We start from the raw sequence: 16,973 nt of genomic DNA on the forward strand, positions 1-16,973 counted from the left end.
AACTAATCACTTCCCAATTAATTACAGATTATTGTTTTGCTTTATTTATCCTAAATGGACATTTGTGGTTTCTGAGGGCACTCCTGTGTGGAGATGAACACTGAAAGCTTTTCTCTCCATCTACTGGAAACCCCTACATGGCCCATATGAACCCCAGCAATGTAGTTTCCTATGGACAATGAGGATTAAAATGTCATCTATAGGCTTAGCAGATAGATAGACAGTGTTTGCTAGGAATTAAACATAGGGCAATTTGAGTAATTAACAGAATGAGCTAAGCTATAATTTTGCTTCTAGTTAAAAGGTAACTTGAGTATTTTTTTTTTACCTGGACCTTATTTTCCTATTTTTTTTGTGACTAATTGGACAACATGACAACATTTAAATTGGTTCAGTATTGAGTGAGCGTACTGCAGTCGGCAAAATCTTTCGTTCACTAGGCCTATGGATGACATCTATAGCTGGGGCATCTGTTGCTGGAGGCGCCACTTTTATATTTACAATCAAAAAAGACATTCAATCAATCAAAGCTGTCAGCACCACCGTTTAAACATAATGGTTTGTTTCTTTTGTGTATATTGCAAATCTCAAACATGTAATCCTACTTCTTTAACTAACCTCTTTATACTGAAGAATGTGCTCCTTTAGAGGTACTATATTAATTGAAAGTAACAGTGCAGTACAGCATGTCTGAAAGGTGATACATTTACCAGGTCTTTACAAGCCATGCACAGGTACGTCTCAGTACATGCTTGATCCTATCCAATCCACAGTTTGCCTTGGTCAACGGACTTCAGTAAGAATCCCAAAATCTGTCTTTTATCAGTAAATAGTGGTACTCTTTTAGTGGTGAAAATGTTTTCAATGGAAGCATCATGTTCTTTCTACTAAATGTTACACAATTAAATCGATGATGTTTGGGACCTTTATAGTTATTATAAAGGTCCCAAACATCTAAAAGTTTTAAAAGTTTAACAGCTATATGCTCAATAAAAACAAACAGTAACAGTTTAGCCAGTTTTAATAGTTTTAAAACACTTGGTTTGGAAAAAAGTACAAAAGTGATCCTGGACGCCACAGTATGAAACCAGCCCAATAATGCAAGGTGATAGGTGTGTTCCTTTAAAAAGCATTTTCTACAGACATGTTAATTTCAACTGGCCTTACCATACACATACTGTACTCACTAAACAGATACAAGCAATAGTTTAAATACATTGGCCGACCCCAGTAATACATTTACAAGTGATTCTTAAAAAACTAATTAAAAGGGGAGGGGGAAAAAAGAAGTCTGACCACAATGCCAAACGGTGTCGGGCAGTAAAATCATGCAGTATTACAATCGTTCCACTAAAGAGAAACAGCAAAGCACTACAGCTGTCACACAGTGAGAAAGAGCCAAGAGGTGTCTCTCCATCAGACAGCCTTTCAAAGTGTTCATTGGTTGATTTATGAATTGTTACTGAGAGTCTACTGTTGAGCAGCAGCTCAGTGGTCACCCATCCCACGTTTGCATACATTGTAAAGTTGCGCAGGTCTCCATTTAGGAGAACATGTCTTCCACAATCGCATCAATTTAGAAAAATATAACTAATTACTATTGAAGAAACCCCAAAATGTGGGATATCCTCTTAGTATGTTGTGAGGAAATAAAAAATCTAAGAAATACAGTTGAATAAATAAATTGCATGACATACATAAAAATGAGGTGGATACACTGAGTCGACAGAATGCTATCCACATATGCACACCATGCTTTTTGTTTTGGCCCGGCAGTGTTAAAAATGAGGGCTCCATCGTCCACTCTATCCAGAGTCACATCCTATGATCCAGTGGATAAGTCGCCGTAAAATATCTAAAATATGTTGACATTTAGAGAAAGGTTTCTTTGATTTGTCAATTGACTTCCATGTACAACATGGCCGCTGGCTTTACCAATTAAGAAGTAATCGATGTTGACGGCAATGAGGAAACACATGAGGGAGACTTTCACAGTGTTACAAAAATGAAGCCGCTCTGTGTTGTTACCCGCTGGCCGGCCTATTGTTAGGGCAGCAGCAGTGAACTTCCTGTCCGGTCAAACTTTTTTCCTTTAGAGAGGGCAGCCACTTGTTTCATCAACTCCCTGTTCTTGGCCTGTGGAAACAAATGATCAACTGTGTTAGAAATGGGATATACAGAGATTTGAACATTGTAACACCTTATTGGAATCACAATGCACATTTACACTGAAATTTACCCGAAACCTTGATTGTCATTTAAAAAGGTGGCAAACACACTGGCTAGCTTTGGGACATTACACTTTCAAAGCATTTACTTTTATCACTTACAATACTGGTCATTCATCAGACACTGCAAGCTAAGGGGTTTTGCCCAACATGGGCTATCTTCAGCTGCTGAGGCTGTACTGATGAAAAAACACCTTTGGTGCATCAAACACAGGGAGCACATCACACAAAATGACAACCATAAATCAACACCACAGAGTTTGACAGGAAATTGCATCCATAATGACAGACTACAAACGTGTGCAACAAGTAAATCATCCATGTCTCACACTGGCACATATTTTTTAAGTACAAATGAAAGTTAGAGTTGAAACAGTAATCTCAGGAATGGAAATTTAGATGAGAATAGCTTTGCATGAGTTATTTTTATTGGGAGATAAAGGAGGCTTGTATTTGAAGTGGCATGAGTGAATGTCATAAATGGGGCAGGACAAAAAGACATGATTTAGTAATGATTGTATTACCACACCTCCTTCGAACCTGTCATCAGGTTCATAATACTTGGACGCCAAAATATATTAATCAACACACCAACGTGCCATTGATACGGACACAGTGAATACTATGTGTATGTTTTTGAGCTAACAAGATACTGAGAATTTTTCCTAACACTGCTAGTTAGCTGGAGGATATTTTTCAGTGGTCGAAATGATCAAGGAAATATTTTTACATATGGTTTGTTATAGAATATATTATAAACTAGGGCTGGGCAGTAACACAATAATTTATTTTGTTGAGGAAAAGGGACTGAAAAAAAGATTTTACTTAATTGTACTCATGTACATTTGTTGAATTTTTTTTGATATCATAATCGTCTTGAATGTTCCACCTCAGATTTGTTGTTTGGTTTGTTCTGACCATAAAGAAAAGTTTAAAACCAGAATTAGCCATGTGGTTTCAACTTTCACCAAGGAGCAAAAACCCACCTTTCAAAGTTTATTGCGGTAATAATATCATATCGATATTATATGATATATATATATATATATATATTTTTTTTTTTTTTGGGCCATATCGCCAAGCCTTATTACAGACCACAAAAACCTTATTACAAAATATTCCAGAGCAAATTTTTAAATGGAGACCAAATGAGGTGCTGAAACTATCAAGTGGTGAATTTGGTGCATACGTGAGGATTTCTTTGTGACACGTCATGTGTGCGTATGTAGTTTCCTACCTGCTGCTGCTCCATAGACTCTTTGTGTGACTTCTCCATTTGGTTCATCTTCACTCTCATATTTGACTCCTGGTACTGAAAGTCGGCTTTGAGCTCTGTGAGCTAAGGGGGGAATAAAATTGTCAATACGTGAAACAAATACAAGCACACGACAGTGATGCAGCTTTGACTCAGTAGCTCTGGTGAGGCTGATAACCTACTTTTCGGTCCTTTTCCAGGATGGTTTGATCCCTTTGCTGCAGAAGTCTCTTCAGGGACATCACTTCCTCTTTCAGCTGGCTGATGAGAATGAAGTTGTCTGTTCCTCCAGAATCCATCGACTGGGTGATTGAACTACTGATGGGAGACAGGAACGAGCATGAGGCCAGTACTAAGATGGGTTAACACGTGGAAGGTAAATGTATGTAAATGTGAAAAAGTTAGTAACACACTCGATGCTTTTCCAAACAACTACAACACTCATCATACCTGTCCCCGTTGGATGGCTTCATCTCCAGTTTTGGTTTCTTCTTTGGAGTCTCCTTCTGGATTGAAGACGATTTATGGCTGCAAAGAAAATCAAAATGTACAATTTGGGCTTAAAAACTCATTCAATACTTTGTTTTCTGGTGTAAAGATTTCAAATGAGCAGGAAAAGTTTTACCTCTGCTTCCACAGTCCCTGCTCCTGCTCAGGACTCAAACTCCCACTCAGTCTGCACAAAGAGAAGTCAGCTGTGACTGGCCGGATCCATTTTTCTACTTTTTATTACCATATTATAGCATAAAAACAGACACAAATCTTTTCACTAGTCTGTGTAAAAAAAAAAAAAAAATCAACAGTCTAACAGTGGCGTGGGGACTGCAAGAGGGAGAAGCAACACAACAGATGACCTACTTGTGATGAGAGCTGCTGTGTCTGTGTTGGTGGTGGTGGTGATGATGGTGAGGTCTGGAGTGGTGGTCTTTCTCGTTCAGGGATGAGGAGTTGGAGGAGCCAAAGCCCTTCCTCTGTTCCTTGGTCTTCTGCAGGACACGTCGGTAGGACAGAGTACAGAGCCAGCACAGCAGTTTCCCATCCACCTGTAAGACAGGCAGGGGACAGCAGTTCATAAGACTCTCTGTTACGCCTTCACTGTCAAATTAGACTGCATGTGTGTATGGTTTATACCTTTCTCCTGCCCTCCTCCTTGCGGTCGAAGGCGCATTGCTGTTTGCACTGCTCACAGGTCTGTGGAGGTCCATATTTCTTCTCTGAGTTAGTACAACGCTGGCACTTTGTTCCGATAAAAGCTGCAATGATGTTACAGTACTGGCAGGGTTTGGGCTGTGAAGACAGACACAAGACAAAAACCCACAACACAATGTTAGAAGTGTTAGAAGTGTATTTACACATGATGCGACACCAAGTGCAACTTGAACTAAAAGTGAAAAAAAAAAAAACTTGTTACTCACTGTTCCAAACTGTTTGACGTTCTGAGCACATTTCTTGCAGATTGTATTGGTTTTACTGTGAAGAACAAACAAGGGTTTTACATCCATAACAAATGGCAGTAACATGTGCAATTCACTGTGTTAGCATAAGTAAAAGAAATTCCCCACAAGGTGCACATATCTCACCTTTCCTGTTGAAACTCAGATCTGCAGTATGTGCACTTCACTATGGGATGTGCGATGCGACACTCCTGTGGTGACAAAACAAAGAAATGACAGCATTCTCATGGGCATGTGTTGGCAAAGGCTGACAAATAAATTGACAAGACTGCCTCATAAGTTGTTTTGTATATCAACACAACCTGATGTTTGCTGTATGACCTCTTGGCTACAAATTATCACAGCTGGGGAGTGTGGGAAACTATTAACCAGAACCAACGGAGACTTTAGCTGGCATTCTCTAATATATAGCTGGAATAACATTACGTTGTTCATCAGTTGACCTTGCACTTTATCCATCCTGTGCAAAGAAAATTTTTCTGTATATTCAGGGGTAAACTTCTCTAAAGTGCTGAAAGGATGTTTGCAGAGTGATAACCCTGTGTTTTCTGTAAACAAAGGTGGGAACAGAGGGCTTGTTAGAGGATCAGTATTTCCCTCCTCCATTAAAACTCTTCAATTACAGAACAAATGTCTGCTCAGCTATACACAGCAATTCTACATCTGAAGCTCTACAAGAGCAACAAGTTGGCAAGTCTGTACATTAACGGCTATTTAAAACATGCATAATTGTTTTATAATATTAATATTAAGCAGGTCAATGTGTTATTACTCTTTAATAAACAGAGTGGTCGTAAAGGCTTGATCTGAACGAGGTTACAGTTACAGAGCGTTTCTAGGTTGGGAAGATAAAAGCTTGTTACATAACCCGTGTGGTAACTTGCTGCTTGCCGTAATAACACCATCACACCGGGTCCGCAACAACACTTCCACGCTCTTTAAGCCCGGCGGTGTTTTGTGGCTTGTTTGCGATCATCCTCGATCACACACACACACACACACACACACACACACACACTCAGATACCTTGCACAGCTGCTGGCCCTGCGACAGCTCCTCGAAGGGGTACCGCTGGTTACACTTCGTACAGGCGTACAGAGCCGACGTTGCCATCGTCGCCGAGTGAGAAGAGGTCAGTCCAGCTGCAAACTGAGCGGATTAGCGGCGCTGCTTCCTTTCTGGCCGCTCGGTAATTGAGAACTAAAGACACTGTGTTGGCATCCAGCGTTAGCTAACGTTAGCTGGCTCGGCTAGGTAGGGCAACACAGAAATAGCTTAGCTGGAGGGAGCAGGCGAAGAACAATAAACTCCAAATATCTGTGATCGCTCACTGCTTCACACGATATCCAACCAGACTAAGTCGAGATCGATCGTTAGTTGTGCCGCGACATAAGCAACCCGTTTATATAGATCTGGCTATTTATATTAAGTTTCCACTGTTCTCGCCAAGGAAAGGTATTTTCCTGTTTTCCTCCTCTCTTTTTGTATCAACGCCGTCGTCGTCATGTAACCGGAAGTAGCCGACGACTCGAGAAGAAGAAAGAAAACCTATCGCGACATAACATCCGTCCGCGGGATTCACATTTTGAAATACGCAGAGCCAATCACATGTCTGGATTCATCGAACACAGCTCCACACACATCTTGTAATCTCATGACATTAACATGTACAGTTGTTAACTGGGTTGGAGGTCTAATTATTAAGTCATTAATGTCATGTTGCGTTAGAGGTTTTCAAATGGAAATCATCCCTATTTAATGTTATCAGCCGTGCTGCAGGAGTGCCAGTAAGGTCCAGGGGGCCCTAGATTGTCAGGAGCACTGAAAGACACAAGGTAGTCACAAGTCAGGAGCCAAACCATCTCTCAAATCCTACAGCATGTGGCCACGCAGGTAAAAACGGTAAACAGGTAAATCAGTTAGACAGCTTTTGATTCTATATGACACCTGTACTGTTTGATTCTGATGATTCATAATTTGTAGGGTATTATTATAATTATATTTATGGTTTCTTATATATATATTCTAAAAAGTCAATAAAGTATTTCTGATTCTGATCATTTAGTCTACATATGGCAGAGCTTTTGTAAATGTGTACAGATAGTTTACTTACGTGAAAGTAGTAGACCACAGTGCAGAAGTACTCTGTTACAAGTAAAAGTCCTGCATTCAAAATTTCACTTAGCATAAAAATATTTTTAAAGTACCAAAAGTAAAAGTACTCATTATGCAGAGTGGCACATTTCAGAATAATGTATATATTATTGAATTATAATTATTAATGCATCTTGGGTATTTAATGTGTGTGACATTTCAATCAACATTTTGCGAATTAGTTTATTGCAGGGTTGAGTAATCTCTATTAGACTATATTGTTTTCTGTTTCCAGTGAGGGGGTACCTGGTTAAAGATCACCTACTAGCTGTCTAGTTTGATGAAATAATGAGAGTTGAGGCAGAGCAACCAGAGGACATCAAAGGGAAACCAGAAAATATTTTCTTTGTAGAATTTGATCTGGTTTCACCAAAATCAGTGAATAAAGTCTGTCGTTTTCCCAACCTAAATATTATCTCATTTGTGGTCAGATAAACAGTAAGTTCACAAAATTCACTAAAATCTTGTTTTGAGTTAAGCTGGATTTTGATTTTGCCTTGAAAACTAGTTAGACCATAGCAGTTCATCTGCCTTCTCAGACTTTGTTCATGTTTCTTCTTCACCCGACTCCTGGGCTGACCCTGACCCAGTTCCTGTCTCTTTTCCGGTCCCCTGAACACATTTCTGTAAGCCTTACATAAACATAAGGCTTTTACTTTCCCCACTTTCACATGCAGCGTTTCTCCCTCGTTTTGGTCTCCTCTCTCAAGTCTTTGTGTGTTTCCTTGGAATCAGTTGCTTGCTAATTAATAAAATACAACAAGGAATAGAAATAGGAATAGCTTTGCTGGATCACAATGAAAAATAGTAACACACACCGTTTTACTAAATTTTTGCTAACACACACAAAAGAACCCAAAAGTTCACAAAAAGTTGATTACATACTTTTATTTAAACATTTTGACATTTGACTTGCTGTTGTATGCAGTATATCAAGATATTTATATCAAGTTTTGAAGCAATTAAGTGGATACAGCATTGCACTGTCACGTCACCCGTGTGGAAAAATGGTCACACTTTAATAGCTGTACATTTTCAAAGGGAGAATAATTCAATATAAGCAGAAACATAACTTCATTTTAAGTAGGCATGAGTAAAAAACAAAAGTCAAGAGAATAATATGCCTGTTAATAGGTAAAGGATGCCTTAAAGCCAATTTATGGCTACTCATCTAATATTTAGGTATGAGAGTGAAACAGCTTGAATATGACCAGGCTAATGTTGCCTCTATTGCAGTCTAATATTACCCTGCAGCACAGTCACACTGTAAATTTCAGACTTTTTAAATCACTTTCATATTTCTTCATTTATAATAAAAAGGCACTCGGTTTGTTATATATTATGGCAGGGCCATAATCATAACAACAGATAATTAATGCTAATGTAATTGGGGTTCGGTTACCATTTGAAACACTAACAGCTAAAACCAAGGAATAGACTGGAGGGAGTTGTGTTCATGTCACAGCAATGCAACAAACCATACTGACTCCTTTAAGTTCTGTCCTGTGTTTATTGGAAGTATTCACACGTGCAGTGGAAAGGCTGACTACCATTTCACTGTGGCACTATGCTCACTTTGCACTCTCCCAGTCAGTCATTCAGAGAAAGGCACAGATATTCATTCATATTCATTAAACAAAAAACAAATACCCAAAACAAATTAGTTGCAAATTCTACTGCCTACAAAAAGGATATTGGCTGACACTAGCTTTAAAAAGCGTTAATGACTATTAACTGGGAAAAATGAACTCTTGCATATTCTGTGTGGCTTAGTAATAATTCACAAGAAAATCTCTAATGAATTTATGACATGAGAGTGTTTGTGAGCCATAAATACAAGTCTGGACTAAAGCATAATAAATAATGTTAACTAGTTAGAAAAATGAAACTTACAAATCGTACATCACTCAGTGAGAGGAATGCAATGCATGACACGTTATGTATTCATAAAAAAAAACAAACAAACAGATATTTGGTCACAACAATCTAAAAGCACTGGCTTATGAAGACAGCCTGCCTTTTTTAATACACTATCTTTCTTACTATTAGAAGAACCTAACATTACAGCTCTTTAGCTACATGTCTTTAATATTTGACTAAACTCCAGAGCCAGTTAGTTGTTAGTTAGTGTTAGTACTACAGTTTAGAGCTTCAAATCATTTTACAGCAATGTACATCTTTGCTTCAGCAGTGTTGCTTTCAAATCAATACGTAACAAACAACTGCAGTGTAGAGGAATCAAGTGAGTGTTCCTATGAAGTGAATAAGGCATACATATTTAACCCGCGCAATATTTGTGTACTTCAGAAAAGAAAAATCAACATCGATTGTAGGTAGGTCGATGCTAAACAGTACTCACTATTCTGGTTACATGTCCTCTGAACTGTGGAGGAAGAGTAAAATATGGCTGTTGTGAAGCAGTCTGAGGCAGTCACTCTTCGGTTGCATGACCTGTGAGAGATGCAAATACAGTAATCTGTCTAACCAGACTTTTGTTGGTAGTGTATTAACACGGTGTTTCACCCAAAGAGGCAGTTTGACACACAGGTCCTCACTGCGCCAAGTGTTGCCTACTGATTACTACAGTATGGCACCTTCTCACAGGTAGGGTTCAGCTTCTATGACCGCCATGAGGGTCAAGATGTGTCAAACAAATGTCTGCACTGGAGTGATGGAGCGTGTGGGGGAGCCTGCCCGTTCAGAGGAAGAGGAGGCTGAGCGATTGGTCACCTCTCGCTGTAACTCGTCCACTCTCTTCTGAAGCTCAGCTCGCTTCGCCAGCAGCTCCTTGTAGCGCTGATGAACAGGTTCCTGGCAACAACAACAAAAAGTTAAAGCTGTGAAGTGGAGCACGTATGGAGTGCAAACTATTTCCTCGGACTACACTGACATCAGGTCTCAAACAAGAGACAGGCTTCTTCACCAACCTGAGGTCTCATGCGCGGGTTCCAGCGGATGTAGTAGCCAACCCAAAGCTCCAGGTGACGTAAGCTGACTACAGGGAACAGCACGTGGTTGGAATAGTTCACATACAAAGGATTGGTAAACTCCTCCAGCTGGCTGTTTATATAAGACCACAACGATACTGTCCTCTTGGGAATCTCCTGTCAAATAAAAAGGTGTGATTGTCATGACACAGAATGCCCAAGAAACCTCCAACAGCATAATAGATAGACACATGCACAGGTAAACTACAGATGGGTGCCGGCGGCAGCCGTAACACCAGTGACAGACTTTCTACTCCACAGTCATTCCAATATTTTACATTAAAACGTCTAATTTTGCACCAGCTACCGCAATCATAAAATGTTCTTACTTCCTTCAACCTCTGCTGTTCGCTGTTACACAAGAATGTCCCAAACAGGCAGCTGTACAGGTGGTCCAGGATGGTTACCAGGAAGTATTCGTTGTACTCAAAGGCTGCAGGAAACTTAAATTTAAAAACATTTTATTAGTGTCCTAGAAAGACCATTTTATTCTAAATTTGTTTCCCCCGACATATCAGTACACGTATTGCTTACCTGGCGAGTCAACTGCCAGACACAGTCAATGAACTGAATAAAGACAGGTGAGCGGTCTGCATCTGTGTGGTTCTTATCGCCATGACCGATGCGCTTTAAGAAATGATGAAAGAGGAATGGACTTTAAGTGATGCAACTGGAGAGGCCAATGGCCAATTATGTGGTTTTCCAAAATATAGAAAAGGTAGGAAAAATTGAAGAAATTTAAATTACCAGCTGGAAGCGGTGACCAAAGCTCAGCCACTCCTTCTCAAGCAGCACCTCGAAGCCGCGAATGGTGCGGTAGTAACCGTCCAACATGAGCATGGCCAACGAGGTGAGCTGGCCTGTGCGGTCCCAGCCGTCGCTACAGTGCACCACCACTGATGTTTTCCCCGACTCCACCTTGTCTGCAATCCGCAGTGCTCCTGCCAGGATCAACTACAAACATACACACAAACGACTTTGTCAAGAGGCTGGGAATTAGCTCATCTTCATTTTTCCCCTGCCTCTCCTGGTTCACAGAGATACATCGTTCTGCTCACCTTGATGTGCTCGAGCCAATGAGTGGACTCCAGATTGGAGAGCCAGTGGGAGTCCTCGATGTTGGGGTAGACCACGTCCTTCAGCTTGCGGAGGGACTCTCTCATCACGTGGATGTTGTGAATATCCAAGAACACCAGCTCTGCATTTTGATATGCATCCTCACTTTCATAACCACCCCCCTTCATCTGAAGAAAAACACAAGACAAGTGAAGACAGTAAAAGAACACTGGTACTTTCACTGATGGTGCTGTACTACAAATGACCCTAACCTCTGGCCACTATGTACAGGATTAATGACGGGTAAGATGATTTCCTTATTAAGTTTATTATGTTTTTCTTTTTAAATATAAAAAACAAATCTGCTAAACCTTGTTGGCGGCAGCGTTGACGCTGGGCCTGGCATCAAAAATGAAGAGTTTATGGGACTGAGCATTAGCATCCATGATCGCCTGGAGGTATTTCTCATCCTCTTTGCTGCGCTTCCCATTTACCCCAACCATGGGCTGACTGCAGCGCGTCACTGTCGCCTGGCTCTCTGGATGGATCCATGACAACACCTATACACAGAGTATAAGACATTACAACAGGCAGACCCGCTGCACAGGAGAATATAGTTAGACTAACGCTGCGAAATGGTCACTCACAGGTATCCTTCCTTTTGCTCGGAAGGCAGCGACTCTCTTCAGCTCTTCGTCTGGTATGTTGACAGGTACTGCCAGAGTTGATGGGTAGGTGTCACAGACCTCGTAGTGATCGTTTACTTTTGTTATCCTCCAGCTTTCGTTGGGTATACCCTTTAAAAACGCACAAGCAACCGATGTAATAAGCTTTCTGTAACATTAAGCCAAGCAGTCGGACCGTGTCATTTTTAAATACCTGTCTTTTGTATTCTGAGACAGCGTCATACACCTTCCATCCGTTTTCAGGAAAGACTTGCCCGTATTCAAAGGCAAAGATTTGCTATGGAAAATGGGAGAGAATTTCATCAGTCGGTAGACAGAGCAGAGCTGCAGTGGTCAGAAACAGTCAGAATCACTCACCAGCCCGTTTGAAACAGGAAACGCAAATTTTATCAGCACTTCGAAAATGGACTTCCTGAGTGTGTCCTCCATTTGTTTGTGCGCAAATCGTAGATTACGCATATCCTACACAAACGCAGAGCAGAATGTCAGGGTTAGAGAGTCAGAGCTGTAGGTTGTGCAGTGTAGCATATCTCACAGAAAGTGCTTATACTGTTATGAAGAAAAGGTAAATATTTTCTGGTATTCCCTCTCATGTCCTCTGGCTGCTCTGGGGGGCCTGCAAGAGACGGGAGCTAAAACTGAGTGTTCAGACAGAGGGTGAAAAGAAGTGCGGAAGCAACAGATGGACAGTATGACAAACATTACAGCATGTAATATACTAGTAGAAACCCTAAATACAAGTAGGGACCTGAAAATGAGTATTCTACGGCACCTTTAATGTTTTCTGACAGATTTGTTTATGCAACAGGGATGAGGGGAGGAGCCTTAGCCTGTGCTCTGTATGACTGTCTACTGTGCTATCTGTAGGTTCTTGCATCTGTAACCTGTCAACATTTGAAGTGTAGTTTAATCCAGACCACTTCCACATCTTACTCACCTTGCAAACCAGCCCATAAGACACGTCACCACGGCTTGATGCACTCCCAATCTTTTCCACTCGACTCACCACCCCAAGGGGCAGGTCCAGCACAAATGCTGGCTCCTAGAAACCACCAACACATTAACAAACACCTAACGATTCTTCCAAATTGGTGCTTTTTAAAAAATTCACTAAGCATACCCTGTCCATGCATTTGAAGAAAAGTCTGTAGTTGGTAACTGTCACTGTTCCCCTCAGTGCTCCGGTGAAAGGACAGAAGTAGGTGACATCTTGGGCTTATAGAACATTAAAAACAAATATATTACAAATTGTTTTAATGTGGAAGAAGCTACTTTGCCTTAAATGCATGCAAGCTATTTTGAGTAGCTGTGATTGAACCTACCCATGTCCTGCACCACTTCATTTGGAAGTAACTGTGGTTCCTCTTTGTCCGAATCTCTAAGTACCTGCTGGAAACATTAGATACAAATAAGACCTAAAAGTGGAGCAGTCACTTGGCTTGCACCCAAGAAACTTGCTAAGGTAATCATTCTAAAGCATTATTCAAAGACACGTGGTGGGTAACGTGTAATTCACGACTTGGCATACCTTGGCAAGAGTTTTGGGCTTAACCTGAAGGGTGCAGAAAAGACAAGAGTCATGCATCTGTCATCATTAGTAAGCATGATCTCAGTGAACTACGTGCAGACTACTAACCCTGAGCTCTGGGGAGAGCTCTGCAGAGGTGGCCACAGAGTCAGAGGACATCACAGAGGGTGGTTTGGCCTGGGCAGAGCGGTCAGAGCGAGATGTGGAAGTACTGGTGAGAGATAATGTGACAAACAATAAGAAGGTCTGAATAGGGTTTAACCGCAGTCATTTCTCATCCCATTTCTGTTGTGCTGAAATGAATGAATGATTTGATTAAATAATAAGCCAACTAACAATAATAAAATAATAAAGAATAAAATGAGCAATTACATATTTATGCTTTAATTAATTTTATATTTTTATAAACTGAGTAGAAGTTTTCAGATATTTAGCTGTTAGACTGAGTAACTAAAATATGGTGCAGACTAGTGCTTAATTACCATAAAACTATTAAATGTCCTAATTACATGCCTGTCCCTTTTACTGGCCTGGTATGGCTACACGTTTTTGACAAATAAATGTACTGGTCGGTTTTTGTAGAAGTTCTCTGGATGTATAAAACCACTAAAAGCCCACTGTGTCACCCACTTAAGCTAGTTCTACGCTGCTTAGATCATGGATACAAATATAAATGTTTATAAACTTGAAAAATAAGACATATGAAAAAAGCAAAACATTTTGTTCAAGTAATATTCATTCTGGTTTAAATAAACATAGCAGATAGAAGCCTATTTCCCATCTTTGCTGAGCAAGAGTTTTATGCGAAAGGAATTAAAGGCCTGTCCCAAATAGAGGCAGGGTGAGTTAAGTGATTGAAGCAAATAAAAGTTTTACAGGATGTAAGCCATTTATCAAACAACGCCTAGCAGTCTCAGGTTCCAGCTTCTCAAGTATGAGGCTCTGCAGCTTTTCTCTGATTTAAAACTTTGTAAATTGAGAGTTTTTGACTGGTGCTTGGGCAAAACAAGTAATCAAAACGCCGATCAGCCGCTGATTTACCCCCGATCACAGCCTGACGAGCGGCAAATCAGGCTAAAAATCATGTAGTGTGAACTAGGCTTGAAGGCGCCACCTTGGGTAAGGTAACCAGATTTCTGAAATGAAAACCGGGGGCATTTTTGGTTTGGTGGTCAGTATGTCATTAAAAAATATTTTATTATATATTTAAAAACGGGGACAATTTCGGTTTTATAATCTGTCAAATATAACTCTTCTGAATGAAATCAAATCATTTTGAGGCAGAAACTACCTTTCAGTCAATAGATAGAGGCTGCAATCACTTTATGGCAAGTAGAATAACGCATTTTATGTGTTGTTTTGGCCATTTAAAGGTATTTTAAGAGGTAAAAAGTACTAGTTGAGTTATAAATCGGCCAAATATAATTTTTGAATGAAATCAAGTCATTTTGAGGCAGAATCTAGGGGTGTGAATCACCAGAGGCCCCACGATACGATATTATCACAATATTTATGTTGCGATTCGATTTTATTGCGATTTTAAATATATTGAGATATATTGCAATTTATTACCTTTTTCCAACTTCCAATTAGGTCCTGTTAAGTTTTCTAGTGGACTAAAAAAGCAATAGATTTTATTATTCTAGTACCAAAAAGTTAAAACTCCCATCTGCAATTTATATAATAAAATATCGATACTTGGCGTCCGTGTATCGATACAGTATTGCCATGGCAAATATCACGATACTATGCTGTATCGATTTTTTTCCCCACCCCTAGCAGAATCTACCTTTCAGTCAATAATTAGAGGCTGTAATCACTTTCTGTCAAGTGAAATACTGCATGTTATGGGTTGTATTGGCCATTTAAAGCTATTTCAACAGGTAAAAGGGACTGGATTGGTTGGTACAAAGCAAGTTAAATAATGTAGAGTCATAAGGATAATTGCAAGAGAAATCATGTCTTTATTTTATATATCACTCACCAGTAAGTCTGTTAATTACAGGTTACATTCCGTTTTCCAAATATAAACAAGGATATTATATATATACACCTACCCAACACATTCCATCACAACAGGCTTCCATTATTGCCTATAATCACGTAATGTCAACACTTATTTGGCCACAACTGAGATTATTCCGTTAAAAGAATCGTTAAGGTATCACAAAGACATGCCTTTGCTATTACCACGGACATAAAGTAATGTTTGCACATTATGTCTGTAAAATTTGATTTCAGGTCTGTTAACACCTTATTGATTACACCTATGATTAACACACAGTTAAACACGGGGACATTTCCGGGGACAGGCCACCAAAACCGGGGATTGTCCCCGTAAAACGGGGATGTCTGGTCACCCCAACCTTGGGCTGTAGCGACCTGTGATTGCACTTTTTATTCAATATTTTCTCATGTCTCATAGTTAATACTTCACAGTGTATATTATTTCGCTTTTTTAATTTCAGGAACAATAGCCTATATTGACAACACCGCCCTTAAATGAATGCCCTAATGAACTGTCAATAACAGTGGTTGTTTCATGGTTTGTTCACCAGATTAGCAACATAATATATTTAACAGGCACTCCTGACAGTTTACAGAAACGCCATTAGGATTAAACATATTAAAGTAAATTATAAAACAGAAATACATAGCCATCTGTTAGTTTAACAAAACTTTTAGCTAGCTTAAAAAAAATGATGCGTTGTGGTGGGTTTGGCTACCTGGACAATGAATCGACACTCGGTTGTCGGGAAGAGGAGCGTTTCGAGCCCAGACTGTCGATGCTCCCGCTCTTCTCCATGTTCTCCTGCTCAAAATGTTTGGACTATCGGCGGTGTAAGCCCCAAGTGTTAGATGGAGACGTGAGTCCACTGAGGAATGCCTTAAACCCCCCCTCGGAGTACAGTAAATCCACACACACAAAAGGAAGCTGCCATCTTTTCCCAGCAGCCTCCCAATCCCTGTCATAAGGAGGCGATTGTTGGCGGTGGTGCCCCCTGCCGGCTGCCTTCGATGAACTCTTTGCTCTGAAACAGGACCAGAGGTGGAAAGTAACGAATTACAATTACTCACTGTACTTTACTTGTAAGTAGTTTTTTTTTTTTTATCTGTAGTTTTGTTTAAAGTATTGTACTTGTATTTTCTTTTATATATATATATATATCAAAATAAATAAAGGGAACACTAAAATAACACATCCTAGATCTGAATGAATGAAATAATCTCATTAAATACTCCTTTCTTTACATAGTTGAATGTGCTGACAACAAAATCACACAAAAATTATCAATGGAAATCAAATTTATCAACCCATGGAGGTCTGGATTTGGAGTCACACTCAAAATCAAAGTGGAAAACCACACTACAGGCCGATCCAACTTTGATGTAATGTTCTTAAAACAAGTCAAAATGAGGCTCAGTAGTGTGTGTGGCCTCCACGTGCCTGTATGACCTCCCTACAACGCCTGGGCATGCTCCTGATGAGGTGGCGGATGGTCTTCTGAGGGATCTCCTCCCAGACTTGGACTAAAGCATCCGCCAACTCCTGGACAGTCTGTGGTGCAACGTAGCGTTGGTGGATGGAGCGAGACATGATGTCCCAGATGTGCTCAATTGGATT

The 16,973-nt window shown here is 40.1% G+C and overlaps 2 protein-coding genes across 5 annotated transcripts; both read right to left on the minus strand.

The window, feature by feature from the left end:
- Nucleotides 1-1,003: 1,003 nt before the first annotated feature.
- fam76b (family with sequence similarity 76 member B) lies at nt 1,004-6,467 on the minus strand. The gene is made up of 10 exons (XM_046039178.1): nt 5,964-6,467; nt 5,064-5,128; nt 4,899-4,953; nt 4,615-4,770; nt 4,342-4,526; nt 4,109-4,159; nt 3,934-4,011; nt 3,666-3,801; nt 3,466-3,567; nt 1,004-2,136 (listed from the first exon to the last, which is right to left on the minus strand). The coding sequence occupies exons 1-10, from the start codon at nt 6,048-6,050 to the stop codon at nt 2,047-2,049; spliced, it is 1,005 nt and encodes a 334-aa protein (XP_045895134.1). The 5' UTR covers nt 6,051-6,467; the 3' UTR covers nt 1,004-2,046.
- Nucleotides 6,468-7,964: 1,497 nt separating this feature from the next.
- Nucleotides 7,965-16,351, minus strand: mtmr2 (myotubularin related protein 2). Of its 4 annotated transcripts, none has more exons than XM_046040088.1 (16): nt 16,075-16,351; nt 13,457-13,559; nt 13,349-13,372; nt 13,143-13,209; nt 12,941-13,035; nt 12,758-12,862; nt 12,178-12,282; nt 12,014-12,097; nt 11,782-11,931; nt 11,506-11,694; nt 11,137-11,319; nt 10,826-11,032; nt 10,613-10,705; nt 10,408-10,521; nt 10,019-10,195; nt 7,965-9,902 (listed from the first exon to the last, which is right to left on the minus strand). In XM_046040088.1, exons 1-16 carry the CDS (start codon nt 16,152-16,154, stop codon nt 9,738-9,740), a joined length of 1,941 nt encoding a protein of 646 aa, XP_045896044.1. In that variant the 5' UTR covers nt 16,155-16,351; the 3' UTR covers nt 7,965-9,737. The 4 variants fall into 4 exon arrangements, with proteins under 4 accessions (XP_045896044.1, XP_045896043.1, XP_045896042.1 ...); XM_046040087.1 differs by having other exon boundaries at nt 11,137-11,322; nt 13,143-13,206; nt 16,075-16,350; XM_046040086.1 differs by having other exon boundaries at nt 11,137-11,322; nt 16,075-16,349.
- Between the last annotated feature and the right edge of the window lie 622 nt (nt 16,352-16,973).

Source organism: Micropterus dolomieu, linkage group LG23, assembly GCF_021292245.1.
Source record: "Micropterus dolomieu isolate WLL.071019.BEF.003 ecotype Adirondacks linkage group LG23, ASM2129224v1, whole genome shotgun sequence".
In the NCBI taxonomy this organism is placed as follows: domain Eukaryota; kingdom Metazoa; phylum Chordata; class Actinopteri; order Centrarchiformes; family Centrarchidae; genus Micropterus; species Micropterus dolomieu.